At 34.7% G+C, this 26,870-nt stretch overlaps 5 protein-coding genes across 6 annotated transcripts; 3 read left to right on the top strand and 2 right to left on the bottom strand.

The window, feature by feature from the left end:
- The first annotated feature begins 1,230 nt into the window (after positions 1-1,230).
- On the top strand, positions 1,231-4,485 carry LOC103830990 (alpha,alpha-trehalose-phosphate synthase [UDP-forming] 6). The gene is made up of 3 exons (XM_009106820.3): positions 1,231-3,580; positions 3,681-3,954; positions 4,028-4,485. Exons 1-3 carry the CDS (start codon positions 1,554-1,556, stop codon positions 4,316-4,318), a joined length of 2,592 nt encoding a protein of 863 aa, XP_009105068.1. The 5' UTR covers positions 1,231-1,553; the 3' UTR covers positions 4,319-4,485.
- A 328-nt stretch (positions 4,486-4,813) lies between these two features.
- Positions 4,814-8,096, bottom strand: LOC103830989 (microtubule-associated protein 70-1). The gene is made up of 11 exons (XM_009106819.3): positions 7,686-8,096; positions 7,523-7,608; positions 7,374-7,439; positions 7,128-7,298; positions 6,883-7,053; positions 6,658-6,813; positions 6,436-6,582; positions 6,268-6,339; positions 5,663-6,193; positions 5,408-5,595; positions 4,814-5,277 (listed from the first exon to the last, which is right to left on the bottom strand). The coding sequence occupies exons 1-11, from the start codon at positions 7,912-7,914 to the stop codon at positions 5,238-5,240; spliced, it is 1,857 nt and encodes a 618-aa protein (XP_009105067.1). The 5' UTR covers positions 7,915-8,096; the 3' UTR covers positions 4,814-5,237.
- Positions 8,097-8,693: 597 nt separating this feature from the next.
- Positions 8,694-10,646, bottom strand: LOC103830987. The gene is made up of 6 exons (XM_009106816.3): positions 10,243-10,646; positions 10,089-10,164; positions 9,952-10,024; positions 9,764-9,859; positions 9,637-9,687; positions 8,694-9,578 (listed from the first exon to the last, which is right to left on the bottom strand). The coding sequence occupies exons 1-6, from the start codon at positions 10,436-10,438 to the stop codon at positions 8,898-8,900; spliced, it is 1,173 nt and encodes a 390-aa protein (XP_009105064.1). The 5' UTR covers positions 10,439-10,646; the 3' UTR covers positions 8,694-8,897.
- A 46-nt stretch (positions 10,647-10,692) lies between these two features.
- On the top strand, positions 10,693-13,328 carry LOC103830986 (IAA-alanine resistance protein 1). Of its 2 annotated transcripts, XM_009106815.3 has the most exons (11): positions 10,693-11,060; positions 11,161-11,244; positions 11,319-11,368; positions 11,469-11,520; positions 11,627-11,761; positions 11,855-12,069; positions 12,183-12,326; positions 12,422-12,529; positions 12,623-12,724; positions 12,817-12,861; positions 12,938-13,328. In XM_009106815.3, exons 1-11 carry the CDS (start codon positions 10,772-10,774, stop codon positions 13,091-13,093), a joined length of 1,380 nt encoding a protein of 459 aa, XP_009105063.1. In that variant the 5' UTR covers positions 10,693-10,771; the 3' UTR covers positions 13,094-13,328. The 2 variants fall into 2 exon arrangements, with proteins under 2 accessions (XP_009105063.1, XP_033131674.1); XM_033275783.1 differs by lacking the exon at positions 11,319-11,368 and having other exon boundaries at positions 11,473-11,520.
- Positions 13,329-14,967: 1,639 nt separating this feature from the next.
- LOC103830985 (protein indeterminate-domain 14) lies at positions 14,968-23,202 on the top strand. The gene is made up of 4 exons (XM_009106814.3): positions 14,968-20,583; positions 20,945-21,137; positions 21,295-21,697; positions 22,260-23,202. The coding sequence occupies exons 2-4, from the start codon at positions 20,990-20,992 to the stop codon at positions 22,948-22,950; spliced, it is 1,242 nt and encodes a 413-aa protein (XP_009105062.1). The 5' UTR covers positions 14,968-20,583; positions 20,945-20,989; the 3' UTR covers positions 22,951-23,202.
- Positions 23,203-26,870: the final 3,668 nt, after the last annotated feature.

Genomic DNA, 26,870 nt, shown 5'->3' with positions numbered 1-26,870 from the left:
ATATCAAGAATTGTTTTTATCTTGTAACTTCTGTATATATGTGTAAATGAAGTCAAAAATAATCATCATAAAATTCTCAGAATTCTCTATATATTAAACCTATAACAAATCATGTAAGCCCTTTTAGTTAGGTCATGAATGTCGTGAGGTTACTAATTTTAGAGTTTTGTTTATTTAGAAAAGATTGTACACGTGATTCAAGGTCCGGTCGAATGAACAAAATAAAAAACATTTGCATTCATTCCCTTACTGTATATGCAACTTTTGGAGACATCAATCTTTCTACAGTTTCATGTGGTAAATTGATAATGATGTAGTTTTCTTGAGTTAAAATTTCATTTCATAGTCTCATAGATTATGAAGACAACTTCAAGCACTTCTAACATTACAAATACTCTTTAAATTTACAACGCAAAGTTTGTTGCAAAACACTCTTTATGCATCCTTTTTTTAGAGAATCGCCTTGTAGGTTGCCAACTCCTAGACATGCCCCAGTTGGCAGTTGCTGACTTGCTGTGCCCCCTATACTAGTTTATATAGTCTACATTACCAATATTCTCGGCAACATTATCTCATTTAAGAAAATTTTAAGTTAAGTGTTGCATCACATTGTATGTTGGGTCTGCTTGTATTTTGTTTTTGAGGGAATCGATAAATGTAAAGAGTATGATAAGTTTTTTTTTGTATTATTGACTTGGATGTTTTAGATCACATTGAATACTCACTCTTTTGCTGACAAAAGCTCTAGATCTCGCCACGTAGTACGCCGAACAATCTAATTAGGGTAAATAAACAGAGACCACGTGGATGTCTTGCTGATACCAAAACCCCATTATTCATTTCTTAACTAATTTATTTGCAGTTGACAAAAAAAAAAACTAATTTATTTGCTCGGACAGCTAATTATGGGTCCCACTCCGGTCTAAGCCACTAACGGATAAGATCAAATAAATTCTCGACGTGAGGATACATCCTACTTCGCATGCTCTTAGCGTTTTGGCCGTTCGATACATACGACTCTTACCAAAACATCTTCGATCGCACGATTCAAATACAACAGTTTTTAAAGAAGTAGTACAGCTGATAATTTTACAGTACAGTCTTCATTGAAACTAAAAAGAGTAAAGTTCACATGCGCACAAGCTTCTGTCTGAAAAGAGTTTTCTTTCATTTTTAGTTTTCAATTTTAAATTCCTAATCTCACTGTGAAAATTTTTTTAAAAAGCAAAACTCAAACCGTCCATCCAAAACAGCATAAGCATTTCTCATCATCAACAGTCAAAAATCTCTTTCTTTTTTTGTTAGAAATTTTAAACCTCACGTTTAATGTTTTTGAGCTGCTTTCAAGCTGTAAATATTCTTGAATCTATTCCTTTCCACCTTTCCTCCTTTCCTCAAGACTTAAAAGACCATGTCCTGTTCGATCAACCCTTGCTTTTTCTTTTAAACCTCTCTCTACATCACTTGTCTGAAAAAACCAAGAACCTGATTTCTTCAAGACAACAACAAAAAGTTCCTCTCTTTTTCAGCAGTTAATTAATCCCCAAAAAAAAATGGTTTCAAGATCGTATTCAAACCTGCTCGAGCTCGCTTCAGGAGACTCTCCCACCTTCGGCCGCATGAACCGGCAGATCCCCCGCATCATGGCCGTTGCTGGAATCATGTCCAACATCGACAACGACTCCAAAGAAAGTAGTCCCTCCTCCGATCTCTCCCCAAAAGACCGTATCATCATCGTAGCCAACGAGTTACCAATACGAGCTCAAAGAAAGCTAGAGACTAGTAGTACTAGTACTAGCACAACCCATTGTAGTAGCAAAGGCTGGACCTTCTCTCTAGACGAGAACTCTCTCCTCCTCCAATTAAAAGACGGGTTAGGATCCGAAGCCACCACCACCGAAGTCATCTACGTAGGCTGCTTAAAAGAAGACATCCACCCCAACGAGCAAGAAGAGGTCTACCAACTCCTCCTCGAAAACTTCAAGTGCGTCCCCACGTTCCTACCTCTAGATCTCTACACCAGATACTACCACGGCTTCTGCAAGCAGCAGCTCTGGCCTCTCTTCCATTACATGCTCCCACTCTCTCCCGACCTCGGAGGGAGGTTTGACCGCTCCCTCTGGCAAGCCTACGTCTCCGTGAACAAGATCTTTGCGGATAGGATCATGGAAGTGATTAACCCTGAGGACGACTTCGTCTGGATACATGATTACCATCTCATGGTCCTGCCTACTTTCTTGAGGAAGAGGTTTAACCGCGTCAAGCTAGGGTTCTTCCTCCACAGTCCCTTTCCTTCTTCGGAGATTTACAAAACTTTGCCTATTAGAGAGGAGCTTCTCCGCGCGCTGCTGAACGCTGACTTGATTGGGTTCCATACCTTTGACTACGCGAGACACTTCTTGTCTTGCTGTAGTAGGATGCTTGGTCTTACTTATGAGTCCAAGAGAGGGTACATTGGTCTTGAGTATTACGGTAGAACCGTGAGCATCAAGATCTTACCTGTTGGTATCCACATGGGTCAGCTCCGGTCGGTTCTCAGCTTGCCCGAGACGGAAAATAAAGTGAAAGAGCTTATTGAGGAGTATAGTAAAAAGGGGAGGAGGATGCTGCTCGGTGTTGATGACATGGACATCTTCAAAGGGATCACTCTGAAGCTATTAGCTATGGAGCAGATGCTTACGCAGCATCCTGAGTGGCAAGGGAAGGTTGTGCTGGTGCAGATAGCTAATCCCGCTAGAGGGAAAGGGAAAGATGTTAAAGAGATGAAAGCTGAGACTTACTCAACGGTTAAAAGGATCAACCAGGCCTTTGGGAGGCCTGGCTATGATCCTATAGTGTTGATAGATGCACCGTTGAGGTTCTACGAGAGAGTTGCTTATTATGTGGTTGCTGAGTGTTGTTTGGTGACGGCGGTGAGGGATGGGATGAATCTTATCCCTTATGAGTATATAGTCTCTCGTCAAGGGAATGAGAAGCTTGACAAGATTCTGAAGGTGGAGAATCATCACAAAAGCATGCTGGTGGTGTCTGAGTTCATTGGTTGCTCTCCGTCGTTAAGCGGAGCTATTCGTGTTAATCCCTGGAACGTTGACGCGGTGGCTGATGCGATGGACAGTGCACTTGAAGTGGCTGAGCCGGAGAAGCAGCTGAGGCATGAGAAGCATTACAAGTATGTGAGCACGCATGATGTTGGTTACTGGGCTCGTAGCTTCCTCCAAGATCTTGAGAGGAGTTGTGGTGAGCATGGGAGGAGGAGGTGTTGGGGGATTGGGTTTGGTCTTAGTTTCAGGGTTGTGGCGTTAGACCAAAGCTTCAGGAAGCTGTCGATGGAGCATATAGTGTCGGCTTATAAGAGGACGAAGACTAGAGCTATTCTTTTGGACTATGATGATACTTTGATGCCACAGGGGTCTATTGATAAAAGACCTTCGTCGAAGTCGATTGAGATATTGAACACGTTGTGTAGGGACAAGAGCAATCTTGTGTTCATTGTTAGTGCTAAAAGCCGGGAGACATTGTCTGACTGGTTTAGTCCTTGTGAGAAGCTTGGGATTGCTGCTGAACATGGCTACTTTCTGAGGTAACTATATTGAATCTTGTTCTTGTTTCCTTGTCAATCTTATAACACCAGAGGTCGTTAGCTCAACTAGAATGGACCCTGACCATTGACTACTACACAGGCTGAGGAAGGATGTAGAATGGGAAAACTGTGTGGCAGCAGCAGATTGTTCTTGGAAACAAATTGCAGAGCCTGTGATGGAGCTTTACACCGAGACAACAGATGGATCAACAATTGAAGACAAGGAGACCGCCTTGGTCTGGAGCTATGAGGATGCTGATCCTGATTTTGGCTCATGTCAAGCTAAAGAGCTTCTAGATCATCTTGAGAGTGTCCTTGCTAATGAGCCTGTAACAGTCAAGAGAGGACAGAACTATGTTGAGGTCAAGCCGCAGGTTTGTGTCGTGACGAGAACCTGAACATTTGTTTCTATATATATTCTTTTTATTGTTGTTTTGAAAATTGCAGGGGGTGAGCAAAGGACTTATAGCGAGAAGGATGCTTTCGATGATGCAAGAGAAAGGAACACCTCCTGAGTTTGTTCTGTGTATTGGAGATGACCGGTCTGATGAAGACATGTTTGAGGTGATATGCAGTTCCACTGAAGGCCCTTCGATTGCACCGAGAGCTGAGGTTTTCGCTTGTACTGTTGGTCAAAAGCCAAGCAAGGCTAAGTATTATCTGGATGATACTACTGAGATTGTTAGGTTGATGCATGGTTTAGCTTCTGTTTCAGAACAGACCATGTCTGCTGTTTAAGAACCAGAGAGAAGTATCAGAGACTCTACTAGAGAGATCTTTTGTTTGTATATTACCACGGAAAACTTGTAACGGAGAGAGACATATAATTTGCCTTGAGAGTTATGAGTATGGCTTTATGTACTACAAGTCTAGAACCTTTAGTGGGCTATCTATCTTCTTATTAACCTTCGACATTAGATTAAGAAACGAAATTAGTGTCTTCTTTGCTTTAACAACATCTTGGGATAGTTCTGAAACACAGCTAAAAGGCATAGGAGAGAGAGAGCAGTAAGTTTGCTTGGGGACATAGCACTTGCGTTTGTTAGAGTGACTATAGTGTTGGTCCTGGGTGGTCAGGAATGGATACTAAATGGGTTACATGAACTCTGCTTGACTAGCCGCCATGACTGGGACCTGTAAACCAAGCTCTACTATTTATCACAAGACAGTATCTTGAGAAGGATTTGATTTTGATGTACTGAACAACTACAAATAAAAGATAGTAAGCTTGAAGATCTAAATAGAGACGCATATAACAACAAAATCAGAAGTAGAAATTATCACACAACACCTCAAGTAGATTGAATAAGAAACCGAACAAGTGCAAGTACACAAGCTCCAAATGCAAAGCTAATAAACCTATACAGCCCAGGCAAACTAGTTCCATAGGATACAAAATGTTATACCAAAATGTCAAACATCTCTCCTCCCCCTGTAAGCTGATCTAAGTCAGAAAGCATACTCATCTCTCTCTTTTTGTTGGGTGGTTGGTACCATAGATATCATTCTCATGAGCTCTATGGTTATACAATAAATCACAAGAGGATGTAAAGAAAGCGAATAACAAGATATAAAGTTAAAAAAGAGCACACCAGTCTATAACGGGGTTTACTTGTTTAAACTGATACGTCCACAAGAACTAATCACTTCACTCATCTCATTGTGTGCTCCTCGTTAACCCACTTCGTCCAGCAGCTCTGCAGAAGAAGACCAAGTTTAACTGATTTTTAATATAATGATCATAGATCTTGTTTCAATCTTACTTCAAAGATTGCGAAAAATGCAACTGACTGTAGAAATGGATAAAAGTGCTACATTGCTATTTACCTTCCAGCAAGAATCTGGGCAGTGGTGGATGAGTTCTTGGTGTTTGAAGACCTTCTTGCTCTATTATCCTGATCTTTATCGACACGCATAGCAGCAACTTCTTTCTCCATTGCAGCTACTTCCCTTCTCATCTTCTTTGCTTCAACCTCCATTGCTTTTGTTAATGTCTCAACCTTTTTCGCTAACATCTGCCAGAAAAATATATATAAACTTCCATCCACAAGGGTGTCTTTACAAACATATTCAGAGATTTACCTCTATAGCATCATCCTTGTCCTTGAGGCTTTGATCCTTTTCATGTGAAGATTTTCTCAAGGCAACTACTTCCTTCTGAAGCAAATCATACAAAACCCCCGGGACATTGTCTTCAGTTGTTGGCGGAGGGAGTTCACTTGGTGGCTTCTCCTCTGAATCTTCTTCTTTCCAGGCACTAGGCGACTCTGATTCTTTCGCTTCATCACAAGCCTTGTTGAATGAATATTTACCAGGTCCATTTAGAAGTGCTTTGCCTCTGTCCAATGATCTTGTACCTCCATCAAATGACCTAGATGTTCCTTTAGCGTTCCTCAACACCGAGTTGGAGTTAGAATTAAAGGCATTCCTCATCTGAGAAGATGGAGATTTCTTTGGCAAAAAGCCATTTGATGCGAACTTTTGTAGATTATCTGATCCACCGAGTGACTGCCTCCGAGAGGATCCATTACCCATGCTTCTTCCCTCAGTTGTGTTCCTTGAGGTGCCTCTCAGCGTCTCTTCAAGCACTTTAAGCCGTAGTTGAAACTTGTCCTGGATATTGTACAAGCATATAGTTTAGTATTAAACAAGATCAAATGTTAGAAGATGACTAATAAGATGAATACTTTTAGTTGTGCTTCAGATTTCGCAGCTCGGTCTGAGATGGCAAGCTTGTCGCGTAGCTGCTGCATTTCTCCCTGCAATAAGAGAATTAAAGAGTTGAGAAAATAGGTTGTGCCTTTGTGACAGCAAAGAATCCACATTCAAAGGCAATCATATATCAAAAAGTGAACCTGTAGAAACCTTCTTTCTTCAAGCCATTGCTTCACAGGCATCACTTTATCATTACCATCCTTCCATTCATTTGCAACCACCGTCGCAACTCGGTTTGCTGTAACCTTTGCACGCGCAAGTTCCCGGTCTAGAGTTTTTCGTTCTTCCTGAAAAGCAAAGCAAGAGAGTTGGAAAAAAAACTAATTCACTTTCGGTCATCTTAAGAGGTGTATAAAAATTACATTCATCTCTTGGAACTTCCGTTGGTAATCCCTCACGGCATTAGCAGCAGCGCCACCAGCAAGAACAGCCTCTTCCAGCTCTCTTACAGTCTGAGTTAGCTTTTCCACCTCGGCAACCTTTTGCCTATGCATTTTGTCTAGAATCTTGTTTTCTTCCTAAACCATCAAAGAGATTAAGGAACTAGTAACTAGTTAAAAAGAAGCGGATGATGATTAGTAGAGCACCTGACAGATCTCTATTTGTTTCATCAACTCTTGGTTCTTATTCTGAAGGTCATCAACTAAGGCAGCTTTTGCCATAGCACTTTGAACAGTTCTCTCAGCATCAAGTAAAGCCGCTTCTTTTGATTTAGTGAGACGATCCAAGGCTCTATTATCTTCTTGAAGCTTCCCAATCTATGCAGAAAACATCGTATAAAGATCAATGTCCGAATATGCAAGTAGACATCACTAAAATGAGCCTAAAATACCTCAGAGCGTGCAAGCTTAAGCTCAGCTTCTAAAGGAGCTAGAATGGCTTCAATAGGAGGCATGTCATCATCTTTTTGAGCAGCATGGACCCTTCTTAAGGTGGCTTCAGCAGCAAACTGAGCAGCCATGGAGGCCTTCTTCTCCTCATTGATCTTCCTTATTTCTAGATTCTGCAACATACATAGTTGATAATCAAATGACCAGCTGAAATAAAAAAAACAAGAGTGTTTCTCTTCGATACTTACTTTGCCTTGGAGAAGAGATTCAGTTAACTTAAGCTTCTCCTCCAACTTAGTAAGCTCATCAGTAAGCTACAGTTACAAAAACAACATGAGAGACATTATATAGAAACTAAAAGCAAGTGATGATGACTCATAACACAACACTAGCACACCTCTTCAACAGCTTTCTCTCGCTGCCTCTCAGATAACCTCAAGGCTCTGATCTCAGCGTGTGCTTCTCCTAACTCTCGATCCTTATCTGAGAAACCAACCATTCAAAGAACAAAGTAAGCAAAACAAAGTCCTTAGATCTGAATCGACAAATTAAAGCACTACCTCTGACTTCGTTCTCAAGGCGATTAAGCTCCAGCTTCACCGGATCCGAGCCGTGGAGCAGAGTGATGAACTCATTGTCGGCGGCTGCGGAGGCGTCGAAGCTAGGCCGAACCGGTCTCCTCCTCGACGAGCTTTTCCCTCCTCCGCTGCTCTCTTTGTAAGACGCCGACACCGTTAGGGAGGGATAAGGCGTCTCCGAGTAACCTCCGTCGGCTGAAACATCCGACATCTCCGATCTGATGATTCTCTCTCTCACAAACACATCCACAATCCTCAGGATCCAAATGCAATGTAGAGATATAGTGAGACAGAGAGAGAGAGTGAAGTTAAACTTAGAGAGAGAGTGAGATTTAAATGATGTCAACAGTTGTTTCTCTCTCTCTATCTCTCTATGTTCTTGTAAATGGACAAAGACAAAGAGACTCACTAATCTAAATAGATCTATTTAACATTATCAGATTAATCAATAATCTAAATAGAGACTTACTACATGATCTGTTTACTTGGTTTGTTATATACATATCGGTGGATAGTTAATTAATTGTCTTCTTGGTTTGTTTAGTGATGTTGATTAGTGAGAAAAGCTGTGATTAGTCAAACAGATTCTTTGCGCGTGAAAGGAGGGAACGTGTTGTGTCTTTTTTTCCTTTGGTGCAACTACGTGTTCGGTGTCTATTGACTTGTGTTGATCTCTTTGTTTCTTTTTTGAAGGGATATTCAATAATGTATGTTTTGTACTCTTACATCTGATTGCTTTTTTTTTATTAAATTAAAATTCCCTCAAAATTAAATAGAAATACAAAATGTTCTGAATATCGTCGTTACCAACATTTTAATTTTAATTATTTTTCATCTTTATACTTACTCTGTTTTTTTTCTCTCTCTAATTTTTAATATAAGTCGTTTTAGAATTATACACATAAATTAAAAAATCTTTATTTTTTTTTATATTTTCTAAACAAAAACATCATTAATTATTTAATAGTAGAAATCTAAATTCCCTCAAAATTAAATAGAAATCTAAAATGTTATGAATATCGTTACCAACATTTTAATTTTAAATATTTTTCATCTTTATATTTTTGTTACAAATAACAATTGTAACACAACGAAAACTCTAACATTCAAAAGTAAACGAAAAAACAAACCAAACAACAGTCCGGTCTAAAAGTCGTAAGAACCATCAAGATCTGTTAACTCAAAGATAAATTTCTAACCGGATTCGACTTTGTGTATAGTCTGATACGTTATCCATTGAGGCAAGGAAGACACTAGCTCCTTGAGTAGTTTACAAGTATACTCTTCCCAAGAGGTAATCGCCGATGAGACATCAGTCAAGTTGAGTGAATCCTTCTCTTCCCCATTGGAACATAAACATCCAAAGATTGTAGTTACAAGGCCCTTATCTAGTAGGAAAACTGCATTCAGGGCATTGATAGTTTCTAACTGAGGTTGGGACATAGCTTTCACCTCTTCTACATCGTCATATTCGACCTTTGAGGTTTTGAGTTCAGAAGCCTTCCAATTGCAGAACTGAACAACCTGAAGAGCGTGAAGAACGTTGGTAAATTTCCGGGCGAGCAACTCTCCTCCTTTAGCTAGTTGTATTGGTCCCATGAGTTGCTCAGAGGCCTCTAGAGAACGATCTTCCTCTTGTAAGCTATGTAAGTCGAAACCAAGAAGATGCAACCTCGCGAGGCAGATATCAAAACCTGTGTTTAGATTAGCGTTTTGATAAGGACAGAACCAGTACATGTTAGCGGATGCAGGCGAAGGAAGGGGAAACTCATGAGATGAGCACTGAGAAAGACGGGAAATGAGGTTTGAATCTTCGTTGTGAGATGAGTCCCGGGTAAACCACATAGCAAGAGTTAACCTTTCCCCATCTGTTACCTGTAAAGCAGACATTAGTTACTTTACATGTACACGGAAGACATGAGGGAGGCCTAACCTCATCAACAGAATGAATATTACGGTCATCAGCAGTGTACATGATAACATCCTGTACAAGACACCAAACTCATTATCCAAATAATTAGCCATTTTACCAAAGAGGTTAGCAAAAAGAACATACTTACTCCAGCGGAGGGGGCTATGGTTGCTGGTTCCCCACACTGAAAACGAAAAAGGCCGCCTTTGAAGTCTTTACCGTAGCTATTCAAGTAACAAACTGCCTTCAAAACCAGAATTAAAAAAACAAAAAAAAGCAAAAGTCATTTACATAAACCTCATTATCAAACAATGACGCATAGACTAAGAAACGAACAGAGAAGTGTCTTTGTTTGAGATACTGTCTGTTATCATCACTATGCCACCCAATGCAAGCTCCTCTACACCAGCTGATTTCAATAAAAAAGAATCATTCTTTACTGTTAACTAAGACAAAAAAGGTAGTTACTTTACCTAATCAAACCTGTGAACTCAATGAAGAGCTCAAACTCACACCCAAACGTTTCCTCCATCTTCTCTTTCAACCTCTCTGTTTACTCAAAACGCAATGAGAATATGAGACGATCATAAAGGAATGAACTTGGGGGAATGTGAAAGGGGGAGTGACCTCGGATGGAGACGAAAGGGATGAGGAGGTGAGGAGAATTGGTGGCGATGAGGTGAGAGAGAGTGGTGGAGAAGACGTTGGGTCTGTAGCCGACAGTACTGCAACTCTTGTGTATGAACTCCAGCTCCTTGCACTCTTCCGGGGTGATGAAATTGGATAGAATCAGCCTCGGGTGCTCTCTCGTTCCCTCTGACATTTTCTATCGTATGAATCCAAAAACGAAGCTCCGATAAGAGTTCTTGACCGGAGAAATCATAAATATGACGGCGGTGATGAAGTCTGAACGAATTTTAGAGGCGATGACAAAGGCTCTGATGCAGACGGAAGGTTTGCATTTTCGAGACCTTCCATATGATCCCGAAGGTTTCACTAAATCTCATAAGGGGGTTTCTGAGCAATTTAGAAACTATAGGGCCAAAATTTAAAATAAACAAAACTATTTTCAAGGTTTATTACAAATGGATGTTGGTGGTGACTTTCGGAATCACAGTCTCTCCCTACATTCGACGGAAACTATTTCTTAACTCAGATGACGTTCTCGATTAGAAGACTCGTGGTTCCGTTTCTGGTTCTGGTGCTGTTTCTGGATCTGTGCGTAGAAACTGGGTTCTCTCATTCAACACCGGCGCGTGAAGAGCACGTGCATCATCACGGAGGTGGGTGTAGTAGTCATTCGCACGATCACGATCACGATCATCATGAGCCGAAACAAATGAAGTTGCCGGAGGAGCTGGCAGAGGAAGAGGATATGAGACTGTGCGGGTTTGGTCCCTGTCTTCATCACGACCACCAATCAAGTTCTGCTCTTTCTGGATTTGGTAATTTAATTTTTACAATTGAATTATGATTCTTTTAGAAAATGTATTAGGATCGGTAGTAGCTTAAGCAAATCGTCTTTTTTTTTTCTTGTGGTTGCAGCATTGTGGGTGAATGCATTGGGATGCTCTCTTTTGGTTAGCTTGGCGTCACTCATCTGTCTGATATTGCTCCCAGTTATGTTTGGTAAGCTAATCTCTCTATGAACCCAAACATAGTGTTGATTGTCACCGAGAAAAACTCTCTCTTTCACATTACAGTTAAAGGGAAGCCAGCAAAATGGTTTGTTGATGCCTTGGCTCTCTTTGGTGTAAGTTTGTTTAGCTTTTCTTTTGCCAGTGGTGGTTCTGAATTCTTTATGTATTGATACTTCAAATAGTTCTGATTAGTTCTATCTGTTTGGTTACTAGGCAGGAGCTATGCTGGGGGATGCTTTTCTTCACCAATTGCCCCATGCTTTTGGTACAGTTATTGACACAATGATCTTTGCATTTGTTCCGTTCATTTCTTTATTTTTTCCGTGGCAAGAGATATCTTTTGATGTATAAACTATTTTATGGTCTGGCAGGTGGTGGTCACTCTCACTCATCTCATAACCATGAAAGCCATGTCCATCATGATCATGATCATTCTCATTCTCATTCGGATTCGCCTTCACACTCGCATTCTTTGCAAGACCTATCTGTTGGATTGTCTGTTCTTGGTAAGTATCCAAACTCCTACTCTTGTATTTATTGAATAAAATAGTTTGACAGATCTTACATTTCATGTTGAACTTCATTCTTTGATTGTGTAGCTGGGATTGTGGTCTTCCTTCTTGTGGAGAAGTTGGTGCGCTATGTCGAAGAAAACTCGTCAGGATCCAATACTTGGGGCCACCAGCACCACCACCATGCAGGCAGTAAGAAACTGAAAGATGAGGACGGTCATAACAACGCGGACAAACAGTGTCCCTCTGATGCAACTGAAAATTCATCAGAGAAAGTCTCTAAAGATAAATCTCTCCGTAAGGTGAGAGAACCAGCACTTCCATGTCAATAATACTTCCATCTGAAGAAGCTCTGACTTGAATGAGAGAGGTTAAGCATACTTAAATCAGATTGCGACTTGTTTGTCCGTTTCAGAGAAAGACTTCTGCTAGTGATGGTGTGGATAAATCAAACTCAGGCACACAAGTTATTTCCGATGGAAAAATGGACGAACCTCATCAGGTGGAGAAGAATTCAAGCTTAGTATTTGGTTACCTCAACTTGTTCTCTGATGGTGTTGTAAGTACGTGCGCCCCTTTGTCATTTATTAAAGATAGGAGATGCTTCAGCTTCATCTGAGAAGATAATATCTCTATCCTAATTTTGTTGGGCAGCACAATTTTACTGATGGGATGGCGTTAGGAAGTGCGTTTCTCATCTACGGATCAGTTGGTGGATGGTCAAGAACCATGTTCTTGCTTGCCCACGAGCTTCCCCAAGAGGTCCCTACTCTATTTCCTTAAACAAACATTGAAGATGTGTATAGCAACAAGTAACCCTTTATGTAAAAGATATCAATGGGATAATACTTGCAGATAGGTGATTTTGGGATTCTAGTGAGGTCAGGCTTCACTGTATCAAAAGCACTCTTCTTCAACTTCCTCTCTGCACTTGTCGCACTTGCAGGAACTGCCCTGGCAAGTCTTCTATGTCATAACCCCTGGCAGATCTCTAGAAATGTTTAAACTGAAGTAACTCTGGTAATGTTCTTTTTTGGTCTCGGCCACAGGTTTTGGTCTGGGGAAATGAACCGGGACAGTCATCGTTGATTGAGGTAGTAAATGAACATATTGCAGTGGTCTAGTAAAGTTAAATCTAAATGTGTGTAATATTTGGTTGAAATCTTGTAGGGATTTACAGCGGGAGGATTCATATACATAGCGGTTGCTGGTGTTCTTGCAGAGATGAACAACTCTGGAAAATCAACACTTAGAAACAGTGTGTGCCATTTGATATCTTTGATGCTTGGCATGGGTGTTGCTCTTGTCATCTCTCTTCTTGAATGATCTCTCTCATAATAATTGCTTTGTAACTGGATATAGAAATGTCCCAAACTGAGGGTTACAGGAATGATTATCTTCTACACTTGTGGCAAATTTTCTATGGTTAGAGGGATTTCATTTTTTTCAACCATAATCCCAAGTTCCATGTTCTCAGAATATTCATTTCAGTTTGTATAACTAACGTTTTTACAGACCATGACACTATGTCATGCACATAATATTATGGCTTGTGCTACCATAGTACTGTCGTGTTACTATAAGACTCAATCCGCACAATAATATTGCTAATTAAATGCCTCTTAATTAGAATTTCTGAAATATCCACTTTGAAAAGCATACCTAAATTTTTGTTTTTATTAAGGAATGCTAATGATGTTTCTCTATTTGTATATGTGTGTTGACTTCTTTTGATATGGAATGTTTGTAAAGAAAGCAGTAAGACCGGTGGGAAATCGTTATCAGTCATAAAATGGTATGGCCAAAGCAAAGACTTTGGATGTACTATTACTTTCTCACTATACGTCTGCGGCCAAATATATATATTATCAAGCAAAGCAAAATATTAACAAAATTAATTATAAAATATTGCCAAAAACAAAATATTCTTAAAACATATGATCCACAATGTTGCACAAGCATCGATCACATGTTCCCATTAACACCATTAATAACTTACTAAGGCTTTAAATAGGAAACAAATCACTGTTATTTAGTTACAGGTTTATAGTATTCAATAACATAATTGTGTAGTTTTCAATCATGACGAGTTGTATTTTTACATCCTTTAGAACATTTTAAAGCTGGTTGCACCTAAATCTCACTATCTTGTTTACTCATGTTTGTTCTAAGCAACTCTTTTCAGAGACCGAGATTTTCTCCCACATAAAATCATTTGTGACCATACTCCTAACAGATTGGACACATAAACCATACTAATAGCGCATGTCGACAGAAAATACCATCTTAATTAATAGTAAAACAAAATTTATTCTACACACAAAGAGAATAATGGACTTCTGGCGATCACTTAATTTTATAGAATTTTTATTAGTAATGGTACTTTTCTTAAACATGCCAACAAATCTCATGTATATTAATTGAGAAACATTACAACTTATTTATGTAGCCACGTGTCATCGTTATGATGATTCTTAGAATCATTAGAGAAATAGTTATTAGAGAAATAGTTTGATCCATCTAATTATATAATAAATTTTTATTAAATCCACAATAAATTCATTATTAATGTTCTTTATTATTTCATTAAATAAAAGTTATAGAATGCCTAAAGCTAAAGTATATAAGATAATTAATTGTTTTGAATAATAAAGATTTGATAAAAATTAGTGTATCTTATATCATATTGTTTAATTTTAAATTATTAAAATAAATTAAACAACCACATTAACCATATAATAAAATTTAGATTTCCCCTATATGTTAATTGAGAAACATTACAACTTATTTTTGTAGCCACGTGTCATCACTAAGATGATTCTTAGAATCATTAGAGAAATAGATTGGTCCATCTAATTATATAATAAGCTTTTTATTAAACTCATCATAAATTCATTATTGATGTTCTTTATTATTTCCTTAAATAAAAGTTACGGAATTGTCTAGTGTGGCTAAAGTATATAAGACAATTAATGATTTTTAATAATAAGGATTTTATAAAAATTAGTATATCTTCTATCATATTGTTTAATTTCAAATTATTAAAATAAATTAAACAATCATATTAACCATATAATAAAATTAAGATTTTTTTGTATATGTTATATTTTGAATTTTAAAAAACGACTATAAATTAGTACTAAAAATGTTAAAAGTTTCACATTCAAATTTTGTGATCCATGGTTTAAATTTTTTGTTATGACAAAACACAAATGATTACGAAATCATATAAGTAAAAATTCTAATTTAATTAATTATTAAGATTAAATGATATATATATATATATATACCATTTTAAATTAAACTATATACCATATAAAATACATAAGTATTTTAATTTCAAAATTTACTTTGAACCACTTTTTTAATAAAAGCTTTGAATAAACATTAACAATTTGATTTTTTTTTGAAATTATAAATTACTAAAACTATTAATCCCAGAATGAAATTTTTTTGCTATTAGTAATTTAAAGTTTTTGCTATAAATTATACAAATGATCAAAAAACTCATATGTGTAGAAAGCATCATTTAATACATTTATATTAAAAATATACTATGTATGTTAATATTATTTAAATTTAATTATATATCCTATCAAATAGAAAAAAAATATTGTTTGGATTAATAAAATTGATTTATATGTTCGCACTAATTTAATTATATATGTAATAGTTAATGACTTTTAATTATTCAATATATATTTATTATTTTATAATATATAAAAACATATAATACATATAATAATTTATATAATGCTTATACCACGTAAGACACGGCTCTTAACCTAGTGTTTGCTATTACAACCAGAGCTTTCTCTAGTACTATACATTTTATGTTTTCTTTAATATTAGAAGTATTGCAAAATTGTTTATAAAGACTTTTGAAGTCAATTGTACCAAAAATAAAGAAAGCTTTAAGAAGATTTCTGAAGACGTATGAATCTATCATTTTGATTTTTTTCTCAATAACATAAAAATAGCATTAGAGTGTATATATATATACGAATTATTATATCATGTATATTCTATAAATTCCAAATTTGCACACAAATTACACCAAAAAAATTTGCACACAAAATTTCATCGTCCCTAGCCGAGCCACTTAACTGGAGACTCGTTTTTTGGCACCAAATGATTGTCGTAACCAGTTGCAACTTAACATCACAAAGGCTTCTAGTTCATCGAAAATGGAAAGAAAAGTAGGGTTCATGTTCATGTGTGTATAGATCCGTGAGCATTAATAGGCTCAACCTATTTTATGAACAAATCCATAATGATGACAATTTATACAAAAGTTACATCATTTTTTTTGTCACAGCTAAGAGATGTAATAATGAAGAAAATGTGAAGGCAATAGATGAGAGTAGCGAGTAGGGTATAAAGGCTTACACCGTCCATGTGGCCATAAGATTTGGCAATGCTTTTTATGAAGATTATGACATAGAGACAAATTCCTTTTTCTCTAGAGAAATTATTAAACAAAAAATATTATAACTATTTTTTGTTTTGAATAATCTTTATTCGTTGTCAATAGAAGTGTTCACTTCTTCATCATTACTGCTTGGAAAGCAAAAAGCCAAAGGGCCCAACTCCATGTTGTCGTCACTAATATCTCCCCCTTAATTAAACCAAATTAATTAACACTCTTGTTTTGTTTGGTTTCGTGTACTCCTCTCCTTTATTTTGTACTTCTATATTCTAAAACGAATCTCGCATCTAATTTACCTCCTAATTTTTTTCGTTATTTATCATTCTACATGACTCAGTCTCGTGGAATACGTCAACTTCGATCATATTAAGATATCTGATATAGTGACATATTTCGCATTAATGTTGCTTTAGAGAGCATTCGATCCCTGAAAAAAATATTGTAATGGTGATAAAAGATAGCTCTGATATGCTTACATAGTTAGAAGTGGTAAATGTATAGTGGCAATGAGTTGACAAACAAAAAAACAAAAGTAGTGGTAAGAAATAGTAGAAAACACAAATTTCTTATTTTTGTATGGTTTTTTTATCGAGAACTACTAATATTAAAGCGATTCAGTTTTAACACACAAAAAAAAGATCCATTTTATTACCACAATGTAAATATTAAAGCGATTCAGTTTTAACGAAAGAAAAGATCCATTTATTACGACAATGTAAATATTGAAACTAGTTAACTGTCTTGTGCTGGGAAATTTGAAACACCGCGCGTAACTTGAAGAAGCACAATAGTTAGTGACATGTATTTTCTGTAGTAAAGGCTCGTTACTCTACGTTTTGGGTTTCAGTGAAATCTTTTTTGATAAGTATGTGAATATCATATAAATGAAACAGTGAAATCTTGAAATGCCAAAAAACTTTTCAAGTTGCAACTTTTAAATGGCAACAGCGAACGAGACAAATGCTTCAGGTTACAGTGCACAGCTCCTGTATTAATATTTTTATTAGTTTAGGACATAAAAACAAAAATATAGATTATGCTAAAACTAAAGACCGATGTTAATTCAAGGTGTTAAAATGGTAGTACAAGTCAACAAAAATAAGTAATCATGGGAGTGGCCGACTTATTGCAGTCAAATAAAAGTTGTAAACTAGTTTAGTAACATAGTTGCAAAAATACGCTATCAGATTTTTTTAAAATAAATTCTTTGTTTTATGCGTAATTTAAAGAAATAACGTAATACTAAGTAAAATATTATCTTATTAATTGAAAACATAATCATGAAGCCTATGTAATATTAAAATAGAGGTCCGATATTTTATTCCAACTTACTTACGATTTTATTATCTGTTTATACCCAGTTATTTAGTGAGTATACTTTTTGAATAAAGGAAAGAGTTGATTAAAATATACTAATATTTTAAGCAGAAATGTGATTGTGTTGAGGATTGATATCCCCAACTTACAAAAAAGCATTGCATGTGATGAGAATCCATCTCCCCCATTCCTACCCATTCTTTCCAACTCAACCCTCTCCTTTCTCTTCTCTTATTAAAGTATCCCTTCTTTTCTTTTTGTTTTTTAAATGAAAACGTAAACTTTTACATTTTTGTTTTTACTTGGTCTTTTTTTACAGTTCCACTTGGGTAGACAAACGCCATTTTATGAGATGGTGAACTTTATTATATACTAAGTATTTTTTAGTAAGTATCGGTTTGAATTCTGGATAAAAATATGTTATTATATTAAGTATTTTTTTATCAACTATGTTATTAAGTACTATTTTTTAAATTTTGATCTACATATTTATGTTATAAAAATATTTATATATGTGTCTTTAATCTTATTCAGTGTTTTCATACCGACCAAGATCCGTTGTTAAACTGGTAAATACGATAAATTGTACATAATTCGATTTAAAATTAATGAAAATTAGTTAATTAAAAATTCGATTAAACTGGTAAAAATTAAAAAAAAATCACTACTAACTTGTGATCTGACACTGGTTGACCTAGTAAAAGACCAATAAAAATCAGAAAATATTTTTAAAAAATTCGATTAAAAGTTTCATATAATTTTAAATATTACAAAAATTAAATAAACAATTAATATTGCTTGAAAATTTGTTTAAAATGTCGGATCTTATTGAAAATATTCCAAAATATGTGCTTGTTACTATTGTGAATATCTAAAATTTAAATCAATTACTACTTCGTTGGAAAAGACTATCTGTTAACAACCTAACTAAATTTTTTTGGTTAAAGAAGTTGAGATCTGGAGAAAATCGTAGATCCTGGAAGATATTTGATACTATTGTATCTTGTGTAAACGTTAAATACACAATCTTATTGTTTGAAAAATAAGATATAGTTCTAACCATACTTTATGATTTGACAACTACAAAATATGAGTACAACGAGTGAAACATATATCATAATTGACCAATATGAAATCTCTAAATAACATACAACAGTTTATAGGATGTGAAGGCATTAATATTATTTTAAAACTACTAAATATAAATTACCATGATTGGTAGACTGGAAACCCTAATCAACCAATATAAATACTATAAGGTAAGATAGACAATTTTATTAACGTATACAGAAATACATTCGGCATAAAACTAGGATGTTTTGGAGTCTTACCATAACAAATGTTAATTTATTAATGCTATCATTAACAAGCGTTTCCTTTAATTACTTACCTTAGAATAAAAAATCATGTAGTTGGTGTATTAATTATATAATATAGTATTTAAAAAAAATTCTAGAAGCAAGTTGAGTCCATTTTTGTACTTATGTTTTAATCGTATTGATGTTATTTATACGTAGATCACATAGACTTTCACCTTTTTATTGTTAATTCACACACACACTTACACTTTTATAGACATGTTTTTTCAATAAGAAAACATCCTTTGAACATATCCTAAATCTAAAATTTTCCTTTGTTTGTTATGTTAGATAGGCATGGGCATTTTATCCGAACCCGATCCGAAACCGACCCGAAAAATCCCGATCCAATATGAAACCGACCCAATCTTTTTATCCTATTGGGTCTTGTTGTGAAGAACCCGCGGGTTTTGGACCCGACCCGATCCGACCCGAACCCGAGACCCGAGTGGGGTACCTGAAAACACGAAACTTCTAGTATATAATAAGTATATATGGTTGTTTCAGTTTATTTTTGGTATTATAGATTTTTTTTTTAAGTTTCAAATTTTAGTTTTTGGGTATGGTTTAGGGTTTCGGATAAAAATTTAGATTTTCAAAATATAATTGGGATAATCAGATAAAATTTTGGATATTTTCATGTTTTAAGATCAGATTTTAGATAAAATTTCTCATACTTTCGAATATTTAAATATTTTTAGGTATTTTCTGTGTGTTTTAGGTATTTTTTTGGGTTAGACCCGACATGACCCAAATCCGATCCGTAACCGAACCAAATCGAAATTGACATACTCTAGTTACTCTATCGGGCCAACTATCTAAGATCCAACCCGACCCGGACCCGAAAAGACCCGAACCGATCCCGAACCGAGAATTTCAAATTATCCTATCATGTTCTAAACTCTTAGACCCGAATGACTCGGACCCGCAATGATCCAACCCCAACTCGACCTGAAGATCTGAATACCCAGGCCTAATGTTAGATATAATTGGCCTGAGTTGACACTAGAAACACAGATCTGACTCTAGGGTTTGTATTTGCGAACCACAAAATTTTCTACTATACTGCAATGTTAGTATGTTACTGATCATTCGAGTCTCACTTATAAACACAATCTTTATAGTTGATTGAAATATATTTCCTTATTTGAAAAGGGATATTAAAATATGTGAGATGATGGCACCACATTGTATATTTGTATATATACGGAAACATGAGTTGGGTCTATGCATGTGCGTTATTTTCCAAACAAATATTCTCATGTCATTCTTTTATATATAAACCAGTCCTAAAGGAGTAAAGGCTACAGATACATTTGTCACCATTAAAAACATGCCCTCTAACATCAAAATTTCAAGATTCCCATTTGAATTTTCACCAATCCTTTTATTATCTATCTTGAAAAAAATAAAAAAAAAAACTTAAATCAATCTGATCGAATATCGTATGATCTGAAATAATAATGACTTGCAATTGTTTTGTTGTGAAAGGGGATGTTTTTTTGTTTCTTGTCCATATGCTAATGTGGGCTCCAAACTCCTTGTCCCACTCTCTTTATATGTACACAACATCTCTCGGCATAGATATGTTTTGTGTTTGTAAATAAACAGTGTACAGAGTACAGATAGAGGAGAGAGAGAAAGAGAGGTTCATAACTACTCTGAAGAAGATTGAAGCACTAAAGACCATACAGTGCATTTCCCCATCTAAGGTGAGAGGTCAATGAAACAATTAACAAAAAGTTGAAAGTTTTCATTGTATTTCTTTTCGTTTTTCCAAGAAAATTATAAAAAGATGGAGGGTAAAGGGAACGTAAAAGCTTTTCCCTTTATGTGATAGAAAAGATGATTTCAGAAAAACAAAGGCTTGTTTCTCTCTCTTAACTCATCTTACTTTTCTTCTCCTATTAGTAAAGATGTAAAACACAATACTCTCAATAAATAAGAGAAAAAACAATATCTCCTTCTTTCTCCTACATGAAAAACAAAAGATTCCTCAATCTTGTTCTTATTTTTCGTTAGGCACAAGTACTCTCTCTATACACTTCCACTAAAAACCAACACTATCTTCAGATAAAAAAAATAACAAGAAGAGAGAATATTTAAAGACCTCATCCGATGATAGACTACGAGAGAAGCAATAACACCAAGAACATCAACCATCATCGGAATCCTCCTCCGTCTTCATCTTCCTCCGATCTTCTTCCCGATGGCAATGGGGCCGCCGTGACCCAAAAGAGGAAACGACGACCCGCTGGGACACCAGGTGATTATCAACTTAATATTTTCAAATTATTTACCATTTTTTTAGCTTTAGCACCAGCTATCCGAGTTTTGAATATTTTCTTTTTGTAAATTCGTGAAAGTAATATTTTTCTGTTGAAAAAGATTGACACTAATCATGTTTTTTCCGGCGGTGGCAGATCCAGAGGCGGAGGTTGTATCTTTATCTCCAAGAACGCTACTAGAATCAGACAGGTACGTGTGCGAGATCTGTAACCAAGGGTTCCAGAGAGACCAGAATCTACAGATGCACAGGAGAAGACATAAAGTTCCATGGAAGCTTTTAAAGAGAGAAACCAACGAGGAAGTTAAGAAGAGAGTCTACGTCTGTCCGGAGCCGACGTGTCTCCACCACAACCCTTGCCATGCCCTTGGAGATCTCGTGGGAATCAAGAAACACTTTCGAAGGAAACACAGTAACCATAAGCAATGGATCTGCGAGAGATGCTCAAAAGGCTACGCTGTTCAGTCTGATTACAAAGCTCACCTCAAAACATGTGGCACTCGCGGCCATTCCTGCGATTGCGGCCGCGTTTTCTCCAGGTTCCATTTCTGAGAAACCCTAGCTAGCTGAATACTGATATATTTTTTCTGATATGGTTAATATTATTAATAAATGAAAGATATATATACACGCATATATACAGGGAATCCTTAAAGTAAATCAAAGAATGTTTTTTCTAGTATGGCGTGTACACGTTTTGATTATAGATAATGCACACAGATCTTGAAATAACCTTCCTAGTGGAAGGTGAGGTTAGTTTGGACTGTTATCTGAATTTTTTAAATTAATTTAATAATTAGAACTATGTTTTAATTATATGTTTGAACTCATGTTGACCCCATGACAGATTTCATTATTGCACTTTGTTGAGTACATATATTGTTAATAATATATAACAAACCAGAACTCAAAGTCTTGCATCTCATATTCATAATATATATAATCCAAAAGATACCTAACTCCACCAACTTAGTTAATTTTATATTTGCGTTAAAAAAAGAAGTTAATTTTATATTTTATTTGTCTGTTTGAATACAACAGATATTCCTTTGTGCTTTCTATGTTGACTAACTATATATTATACCCTTCTCTTGATATCAGAGTGGAGAGTTTTATAGAGCACCAAGATAATTGCACCATGCGCCAACCTCAACCATCCAGCCACCGTTTACAACAGCAGCAGCAACATACCGCAAACGCTGCACAAACCGCTTCAACCGCCGAAAATATTGACCTCAATATTGGTCCAGTTTTACCAGGACATCCTTTGCTAAGACAATCTCCACCGTCTGATCAACAACCTTCGGATTTGCTTTATCCTTTCGTTGGCTCAAGCGCCAGCACTGGTAGTGGCATTGAGCTTCAGCTACTTCCATCTCGGGCTAGTGCTGATGGTACCAGCCTTAGTCTGTCGATAGGGATGGATACGACAATGTCAAGCTACGAGAAGGGAGAGACGAGCTTACTATTGGGAGAAAGGGAGGAAGCAAAAAGGCAAATAGAGATTGCGGAACTGGAGTATGCTGAAGCCAAGAGAATAAGGCAACATGCGAGAGGTGAGCTTCATAAAGCTCAACTTTATAGAGAAGAAGCAAGAAGGAGGATTAGTGCAACGATAATGCAAATCACTTGCCATAATTGCAAGAAACACTTTCAAGCTGTTGCTGCTTCGTCTCCTTCTCCTCGTCTTCCACAGCCACCTTGTACCGATGAGAGTACGTCTCTTGCCGTGAGCTATGTGTCATCGGCGACGACCGAAGGTGAAAAAGCGAGTGATAGAGCATCTTCATAGACCTTGAAAAGAGACGCGAAAGAAACAATATGCTTCCCTCTTTTATAATTTGATTGAAATTGAAGATGATCTTTTGATATTCTTTGGGTTTTTATATAAATTCTTGGTTTGGTTTTTTTTTCTTAAATAAACACAGAAGAGGAGGGGGGTTTGTTATATGGAATATCAAATATGTGGTTGGGTCTGTTACTGGTTCCTGTATAATGTAATTTTGGTTAGTGCAATGAATAAACGAATTATATATCTCATGAACGGTTGGTTACCTTTAACAAAAAATAAGCAAATTGATAAACTTTTTCTTTCTTAATGTTAGAGAAAAAAGAACACACATATATCTGCATTTTTGTATGCAAACAAGTATTTGCACTAAATGCGACGTAAATAGATGAGGTCAAATCATCCGCACTTTTGCTTCTAAAAACTTACTCATTTTTATAGAACCCACGAATCAGAAGCGAACATTAATTTTGGCTGTCTGAGTGTCTTCCTTGATCTCATACATAATACGTTAAGCATCCGCTTTTCTTTTGAAACCACTTTTCAATTTAGCCGCATTCACCACCACATTCTCTATTATTTGAATCAGATAGCTCCTCATTTAAATCAATATTGACTTTGTTCTTTTTAGTTTTGACTGTCAAATGTATTTGTAGATGTCACACACTAACATATCGACACCCTTCTTCGCATATTCAACAAAATTCTTCATTTGACGATAATTATCTTGAAATTAAAAGATATTCTAATTTACTGGAAGAGTTACTTAGGGCATTTATAATTCATAACACCATTTTAGTATTAAAACTACACTAAAAATAGTGTAGTTTCAGCACAAAAATAAATTCGTCTTTAACCACAATACCAAATTTTATATTAAAAGCTATAATATTATATGTATTCATGTTTTATTTGTCATTTATTTAATTATATATTTTATTAATACAATAAGTGAATAATATTTTAGTGGATCAAATAGTCTTTTATTATAGTGAATAGTATCACACCAAATTTGGTGTGAAATTATAGCGTTGAATTAAAATGATGTGATTTTTAGTGTTGGGTTGTAGAAGATTTTTGTGTAAAAATCACACTAAAATAGAATTGCAAAAATCAAACAAAAATAGAGCTTTATTGTTTAGTTATAGATGACCTTAGTAAATACTGCTCTATTTAAATTCTTTGAAATACTGAAGGAACAAATGGAAAACAATAATTAACGTTGAAAAAATTTAAAAAATAATAATCAAAATATACATAATTCAAAAAGTAGCGCAAGACATGCTAAAGTATTAACTCATCGTATACCAAAAAAAAAAGTTTGAACTTATCTTCTTTAATCTTATGATTATCCTACTAACTCTATAAATTCTTAAGTATTCTTCCTACTAACTAGAAGTTAAATAAATATAGATCATGTGTGGTGAGGAAAGGTCAGTTTTTTCATACGCGGAGCTAACTTGTATTAGAAGTATAAAACTTCATGGTTTCATTGTGGGTGGATTTTAATACTAGTTTTATTCCACTTATTAAAATATTAATACACATGTTCATCATTTTTTTTACCATTCATGTTTATTCTTTGTTCAATTCTTTCTTTTTATTTTTCCTCTTTATTCAATTTTTTTTTTCAATTCAATTCAGTAAATGAAATTTTGTTCAACCTTTTTTTCATTAATTTCATTTTTACACAGTCTCCAATTGAAACCTGAGTAATTTAACCTTTTTAATTAATATTAGATTCATACCGATTATTTATTTTTTGAGAACTTCTCGCTGATTATTAATAAACGGTCTTCACATTACCAGCAAGATATTAGTGGAGAAAAAGGCAAACAGAGAAATAAAAGAGAAAATTGAAGAATAAAAGGAGGCAAACGACCTCTCACAAAAAGGCGAAAAATAAAAATTAAATCATTATAAATACCAAATTGTATACACCTATTTATAGGTTTACCATTTATGTTTTAGGTTCAACTAGTTCTGTCTATCTCTAATTGTACTTGATTTTTCGTTTTTTCTTTTTAAAATTTTTATTCAATTATATTTTATTTTTCTTTAACTTTCATAGAATTAAAAAATATTACTTCAAAAAATTTAAAATACAGTTCAGTTTTGCATTTTTTTGAAGATACACTTTTTAATTACAATTAGTCTTTATTTTTAATATGTTCTTATTGTTTACTAAAATAAATATCAGTGATAATTTTATGCAATTAATTTCAAATTTTATATATATTTTAATGTCATGAGGTTGGGAGCTGAAGTTCGTAATTTTTCAGGTATAAAATGTAATACTCTTAATTTCGTTTTAACGATTATTCAAACCAAATTTTTTTGACACATTTAGTTACTGGAATCTTTTCTAATTGAGGTAGCGATTATAGGTCAAGTTTAAATTGTTATTTCATCTAATCAGTATTAATAACAAAAATAAGAAAATATTAATTTCTTAAAAATAATCTTATTTCTTACTTCTTGACACTTCAGTAACTCATAGAAATAGTTTTTAATTTATGTTTTATAAAATATTTTGGTTATTTATTTATGCTTTGTGTAAAAGTTATATTAGATAATTATGTTTAATTTGTATTAGTTATTAATATAGATAAGTTAGATAAAATTAGTAAAGTGGAGAAAATATGAGATATTATTGAAATTTAATTATAAAATGGTGATGAAATATACATGTATATTTCTTTTATTAAAGATGAAGCAAATTATTGATAAATATGTTAACTTTATTTTTTGGATATATTTTTTTTGAAAATGAATAAAAGTAGGTGCTCGTAATCTAAAAAATTGTACCTAACAATCAATAATTTTTAAAATGGCCTTTGGAGGAGATATTATCTGGTGAGTCATAATTACGAATTAAACGCTTGCATGGTTGCCATGTGGGTTTCTTGAATACTAATAAATAATTGGTTCTTCTAAGTTTTTTTTTTTTTTTGACATCATTGATTCCTCTAAGATTATAATTATGCTTGTCTCTATGGTATTTAAATGTACCATATGATACTCATTATATATGTCTGTCGTATTCTCACAAAAGACATAATTGTATTTAAATGTACCATATGATACGCACTGATCATTTCAATTGCATAGGACCGGAAAGAGATATGGAAAACTACACATTTAAAAGCATGGAAGTGTTTTCTCAAAAAAAATTAAGAACTGAATACGTTTAAAAGGCGGACACATCTTGACAAATTTTATTTTTACCATAATTTTAACACTATTTTTCAATTTTATCTTTAAAAATAACAGTTTTCATAAATACTTTAAATTTGTGATTTAAAAGATTAAATTAAATTTTCTAAATCATTATAAATATTTTAGAATGATATTTTAAATCACAAATTTAAAGTATTTCTTAATTTTTTTTATTGAAAAAATGATATCAAATTTATGGTAAAAGTAAAAGTTTCCCAATTATCTATAATTAAAATCAGCACGTACTTTGAAACATAAGGAATAGACTATTGGCTGAGCAGGATTGGTGAAAGAATATTCAGAGTTGAATAGTTGATTGTTCATAATCGATAACAATAATAAAAAGAAGGGTTAATTTTTTTAACAAAAGAATAAAAAATAAGCGTCTTCAACTTGAAGTGGCATATTGGAGGGTGGTACAGAAGGAAATGGACTGCTTGACATATGTATTTGGTTATCTCAGATTCATTCAATTCAACTAAAGCTATGCATTTTCTTACTACATTATTTTTTTTAACGTCTTATTCGATTTTATTGACACCAAAATACAAACCTAGTCATAGAATCATATACAAATCAATAAGATACAATTGATTACATAATCATAAATATGCGATATATGCTGAAGATAAATTATTTGTGGAAGTGAAGAGACGCTGTTTTCTAATGCAACTCTAACAGAAAGATTAAAAAATTTTTCTTAA

The sequence above is a fragment of the Brassica rapa genome, chromosome A07 (genome assembly GCF_000309985.2).
Source record: "Brassica rapa cultivar Chiifu-401-42 chromosome A07, CAAS_Brap_v3.01, whole genome shotgun sequence".
NCBI classification, from domain to species: domain Eukaryota; kingdom Viridiplantae; phylum Streptophyta; class Magnoliopsida; order Brassicales; family Brassicaceae; genus Brassica; species Brassica rapa.
This window is presented reverse-complemented; position numbering and strand designations above follow the sequence as displayed.

What these genes read in the sequence shown, in the direction of transcription:
- LOC103830990 (XM_009106820.3), top strand. Translation starts at nt 1,554, where the DNA reads ATGGTTTCAAGATCGTATTCAAACCTGCTCGAGCTCGCTTCAGGAGAC. An exon ending in GAACATGGCTACTTTCTGAG is followed by an intron (nt 3,581 to 3,680) that starts GTAACTATATTG and finishes ACTACTACACAG; the next exon opens with GCTGAGGAAGGATGTAGAAT. An exon ending in ATGTTGAGGTCAAGCCGCAG is followed by an intron (nt 3,955 to 4,027) that starts GTTTGTGTCGTG and finishes TGAAAATTGCAG; the next exon opens with GGGGTGAGCAAAGGACTTAT.
- LOC103830989 (XM_009106819.3), bottom strand. Translation starts at nt 7,914, where the DNA reads ATGTCGGATGTTTCAGCCGACGGAGGTTACTCGGAGACGCCTTATCCC. An exon ending in TTAAGCTTGCACGCTCTGAG is followed by an intron (nt 7,054 to 7,127) that starts GTATTTTAGGCT and finishes TTTTCTGCATAG; the next exon opens with ATTGGGAAGCTTCAAGAAGA. An exon ending in ACAAGGATGATGCTATAGAG is followed by an intron (nt 5,596 to 5,662) that starts GTAAATCTCTGA and finishes TTTTTCTGGCAG; the next exon opens with ATGTTAGCGAAAAAGGTTGA.
- LOC103830987 (XM_009106816.3), bottom strand. Translation starts at nt 10,438, where the DNA reads ATGTCAGAGGGAACGAGAGAGCACCCGAGGCTGATTCTATCCAATTTC. An exon ending in GAGTTCACAGGTTTGATTAG is followed by an intron (nt 10,025 to 10,088) that starts GTAAAGTAACTA and finishes TATTGAAATCAG; the next exon opens with CTGGTGTAGAGGAGCTTGCA. An exon ending in TCAAACAAAGACACTTCTCT is followed by an intron (nt 9,860 to 9,951) that starts GTTCGTTTCTTA and finishes CTGGTTTTGAAG; the next exon opens with GCAGTTTGTTACTTGAATAG.
- LOC103830986 (XM_009106815.3), top strand. Translation starts at nt 10,772, where the DNA reads ATGACGTTCTCGATTAGAAGACTCGTGGTTCCGTTTCTGGTTCTGGTG. An exon ending in ACTTGTTCTCTGATGGTGTT is followed by an intron (nt 12,327 to 12,421) that starts GTAAGTACGTGC and finishes TTTGTTGGGCAG; the next exon opens with CACAATTTTACTGATGGGAT. An exon ending in CACTTGCAGGAACTGCCCTG is followed by an intron (nt 12,725 to 12,816) that starts GCAAGTCTTCTA and finishes TCTCGGCCACAG; the next exon opens with GTTTTGGTCTGGGGAAATGA.
- LOC103830985 (XM_009106814.3), top strand. Translation starts at nt 20,990, where the DNA reads ATGATAGACTACGAGAGAAGCAATAACACCAAGAACATCAACCATCAT. An exon ending in ACGACCCGCTGGGACACCAG is followed by an intron (nt 21,138 to 21,294) that starts GTGATTATCAAC and finishes CGGCGGTGGCAG; the next exon opens with ATCCAGAGGCGGAGGTTGTA. An exon ending in TGCGGCCGCGTTTTCTCCAG is followed by an intron (nt 21,698 to 22,259) that starts GTTCCATTTCTG and finishes TCTTGATATCAG; the next exon opens with AGTGGAGAGTTTTATAGAGC.